The sequence below is a fragment of the Populus euphratica genome, unplaced genomic scaffold (assembly GCF_000495115.2).
Source record: "Populus euphratica unplaced genomic scaffold, PopEup_1.0 scaffold335.1, whole genome shotgun sequence".
In the NCBI taxonomy this organism is placed as follows: domain Eukaryota; kingdom Viridiplantae; phylum Streptophyta; class Magnoliopsida; order Malpighiales; family Salicaceae; genus Populus; species Populus euphratica.
In genome coordinates this window covers 228,811-233,231 of record NW_011500230.1, presented here as the reverse complement: position 1 = coordinate 233,231, position 4,421 = coordinate 228,811, and the positions used below count along the sequence as shown (strand labels likewise).

The 4,421-nt window shown below is 32.3% G+C and overlaps 1 protein-coding gene across 1 annotated transcript; it reads left to right on the top strand.

Annotated features, from left to right (window-relative positions):
* Positions 1-734: 734 nt before the first annotated feature.
* Positions 735-2,435, top strand: LOC105112433 (putative transcription factor bHLH086). The gene is made up of 5 exons (XM_011008142.1): positions 735-1,405; positions 1,518-1,625; positions 1,720-1,785; positions 1,902-1,967; positions 2,074-2,435. Exons 1-5 carry the CDS (start codon positions 773-775, stop codon positions 2,203-2,205), a joined length of 1,005 nt encoding a protein of 334 aa, XP_011006444.1. The 5' UTR covers positions 735-772; the 3' UTR covers positions 2,206-2,435.
* Positions 2,436-4,421: the final 1,986 nt, after the last annotated feature.

The window sequence follows — 4,421 nt, the reverse complement described above, 5'->3', positions numbered from 1 at the left end:
AATAGACTTACCACAAAAAAACATGGTGGGGTTCAAAATTAGAAACACACACACAACCATGCTAACAAGCGAGAAATTTTGGGAACAAAATTAGTGAAGTGTTGAAAAGGGATTTTCAATGTCGTGGTAGTTGATGACTCATAATTATTATCTTGCCAATCAAGTGTTGATAGCAACAATTTTATAACCATAAAAGCTTCCTTTGCGAGTTTACACAGTAGCATGGAATGTAAGACATTATAAATTAGGGCATGAATCCACGTGCCAAAGCAACAAGGAAAGATTGAAGGAAGCTGCACCCTATCTAAATTAATCTAAGTTCTTGAAACTGACAGTAACTATTGGGGAAACTGAAAGACGTGGGATTGCCGATACATCCGCCGAAGCTTTTGCTGCTTTGCCCTAGTTACCGTCTCCTTTCTTCTTTCTTTTCTTCACCTTCTTCCAATTTCATGCACCAATCTGCCAGCTAACAATCCCCATAAAAATTATTTACAAATCTGCCAGCTAACAATCCCCATAAAAAGATAAAATAAATTCTTTTTCTGCTTCATTGTTGAAATAAAGTACTTGTTACTTGGACTTTTTGACCACCAATCACACTTGGCAATGAGAAAAAATTACATGCAAATTATATTGTTGTTAATATAATTATATATTATTTTTGAGTCCCTACAAGTAGGGGGCTAGAGGTTGTTGTTTTTCTTCATAGGCTTGCCTTAGCTTGAGCTACACCAAAGTAACTTCAAACCCCACTTCATTTTTCCTCTCAATGGCACTTGCTAAGGACCGTATGGGATCGGTTCAAACTTGCCCCTATAATGGAAATGTGATGGGGGATTTTTCCTCCGTGGGGTCTTACGGATTTGATGAATATCAGAAGGTAGCATTTCATGAAGAGGGAAATAGCACCTCTGAGAAAACCAGTGGGCTTATGATCAAGAATTTAGCTATGACCTCTTCTCCTTCTTCTCTTGGCAGTCCGAGCAGTGCGATTTCTGGTGAATTAGTGTTTCAGGCTACTGACCATCAAGTTGAGGAAGCTCATTCTTTGATCAGCTTCAAAGGTATTGGATTCGATAACATCATGCATAATAACGGATCTTTGCTTAGCTTTGAGCAAAGTAATAGGGTTTCTCAAACTAGTAGCCAGAAAGATGACTACTCAGCCTGGGAGGGTAATTTGAGTTACAATTACCAGTGGAACGAAATGAATCCAAAATGTAACACAAGTCCTCGGTTGATGGAAGATTTTAATTGCTTTCAAAGAGCTGGCAGCTTCATTTCCATGACTGAAAAGGAAAATCATGGTGATTGGTTATACGCTGAATCCACAATTGTTGCTGATAGCATTCAGGATTCTGCAACAGCAGATGCCAGCAGCTTCCATAAGCGTCCTAATATGGTATTGTAAACATCCTCATGTTGTTCTTCATAATTTTTGCTAACCCTTGTCTTGAATTATAAACCAGTGACAGAATTCATGGTCTTAACATTTGAAGCGATTTTGTTTGCAGGGAGAGAGTATGCAGGCTTTAAAGAAGCAATGCAACAATGCAACAAAAAAGCCAAAACCGAAGTCCGCAGCAGGTCCAGCTAAGGATCTACAGAGTATTGCTGCCAAGGTTTGCTTCAACATCTCAAGGCTAACCTGTTTTCGATATTAAAAATATTATTTTTTCTTTCAAAATTAAGAAAAATGATTTTTTTTCTTCTCAGAATCGACGAGAGAGGATTAGCGAGAGGCTTAAGGTATTGCAGGATTTAGTCCCTAATGGCTCAAAGGTAGACTTCGCTGCTAGAGACATTTTCCCCTGGCTTTTATAGAGATCATGAGCTTAGTTTCCTCTAAAACTGAATCCAATTTATTGATTCTCTGTTCTTAATTATGTCTCACCCAGGTTGATTTGGTTACTATGCTAGAGAAAGCCATTAGTTATGTTAAGTTTCTTCAATTGCAAGTAAAGGTAATTACTTGGATAAATTTTATCTGCTTAACTTTTCCTATTATATGGAATTGAACCGTGCATGTAAGTTGATCCATGGCATTTCTTCTTCTTTCTGCTCTTACAGGTGTTAGCCACTGATGAATTTTGGCCAGTTCAAGGTGGTAAAGCTCCTGATATTTCTCAAGTAAAGGAAGCCATCGATGCCCTACTCTCATCTCAGACTAAAGACGGAAACTCAAGCTCAAGCCCAAAGTAAGGTGTCCATGAAAATTCAAGAAGAAGAAAGAAAATCACGAGTACTTATTTCCATGTTGAAGACAACATTTCAGAAGCAAAGGAAAATCTTTGTTTTGGAAGTATGTGATGTTGGATTTTGTACCAAATACATAATAATTTTTAGCTTTATTTTCATCTGGAGATCTTGTAGACTTGTAATGAAATCTATTTTCATCATGTAATGAAAGCTGTGACTGCAACCTTGTCCTAGTTTCTTTCAAAAAACAAATCTATCCATTTTGTTTTTATCATTATGGTAATTAATTAGTTGAATATTCCTACAATTAGATCTATGATCATACTTCACAATTAACTAAGTATGAATTCTTTATCAATATTAATTTCTCATTCATAGCGCAAATTAAAAAAAAGTAGCCAGGGCACACATTACAGTTTTTATTAATCATAAAATTGTTCAATCCTGTCGATATTTTTATAAGCAAAAGTAAAAAAGCCTAGAAAGGCACAAACCACGGCCTATAAAGATACATGGAAACTATAAAGTCTCTTTAATCATTCAATTTATCACATTGAAACAATCCGACTCAATTAATATAATTCTCGTCTCTGTACACTATGATCGTTCAATCCTGTCTTTGCCAGTGTCCAACATGTAATGGTGATAAGATATTATTAGTGTTGAGAGAAATTTACAAAGTTTGACATCAACAATTAATAATAAAATTTGAGTTGTTAAAATTCGAAAATTGTCCATAATTGCTACTAATTGGTTCCAAAAATAGATGTTGACGATTTTATTTTATTTTATTTTATTTTGCTCTCCCTCGAACCCCACAAGCTTTTTTGTGTGTGTGTGTGAATATATTAGTAATGGGTTATTTATTGGCCTATTTAGACCTTCACAATTAATCCTTTATGACTTGAGATTTAATAATCCATCATTTTTTCCTGAAAATCTTGCATGAAGAGTCATTTTTTAATCTATTTAGCTTGCGAGTATTTTTCGGACAGTTGCTCTCTATCTCTAAATTCTGGAAATTGTTCAATTCATTAACAAATGGTAAAATAAAGAATTCTGCTTAATAAACAATTAATTAACCTAAAGACATTTATTCTTCCTTGGGATTTACTCGAAGAAATAAAAAAACTATAAGAATACTAACAATCTCTAGAGCTTTAGAATTCTAACCGTAATTCTTAAAATTGTTTGAAAGGATTGGGATCAATTCCAACGAAACAAAAGTGAAGGTTAAAGAAAGAGAAATATACTCACTATATATATTGTGCTTTGCCTTGTCCGAAAAAACAACAATTGTTTTTAATTTGAGATTATTTTAGTTTTTTTTTTACTAGGCATATTAGTCATAAAAGATTTGTGTAGCGATATAATTGTTTTTTTGAATTTTTTTAGCATGATAAAATAACTTAATTATTCTCTTGCTTAGAAACTTTAAAACTAGCTAAGAGGGTTATTTGATCTTTTTCTCTTTTTAAATACAATAGAATGATAAATTTACCTTTGAAAAAAAAAAGATTAAGCCATATATAGAGAGGTGTTTGGATCTTTTTCATGCAGATTTGTTTTTCTATGAATTCTAGGATCGAGGGCACTTTCATCTTTTAAGTTTGTTGAATGAATTTTTTAATCTAAAAAGTTTTTGGTATGATCAGCAATGCACGAGCCATTGAGAGAGATGTTATTGCATTATAAATAGTGTGTGAGGCATCTTATAGTGATCAAAATTTCTCTTTTATAGTATCATTGAATTCTTTTTCTAGTGGTGTAGCGCATGTTGATAGAGATGGAGTGTTTCTTTGCTAATAAGCCTTTTTATTTTCTCTTTCAAAAACTATAAATTTTTCCTCTTTTATTTTATTATTTTAATTATAGTTCTTATTCTTTTTATTTTTAATTTCATCATTCAATCTTAATTTATCATATATTATTTTTTTCAATTTTATCCATTTTATTTTCATTTCTGATTTTTTCCCTTTGTCATTTTATAGAAGTTTTATTAGTTTTTAATTTTATCATGCAATTTAAATTTATGGTATATTATTTTTAAAAACTCTTGTCTAATTCTTTTGATTTTTTATCATTTTGTTAATGCAATTATTCTTTCCAATTTAACCCTTAAATTAAAAAAATTGTTGCCCTCTAATTTATTTTTATTTTGATTTTAACCCTCATTCTTATAATTGATATGTTTATTTTGATTTTTTTTGAAATTGTTT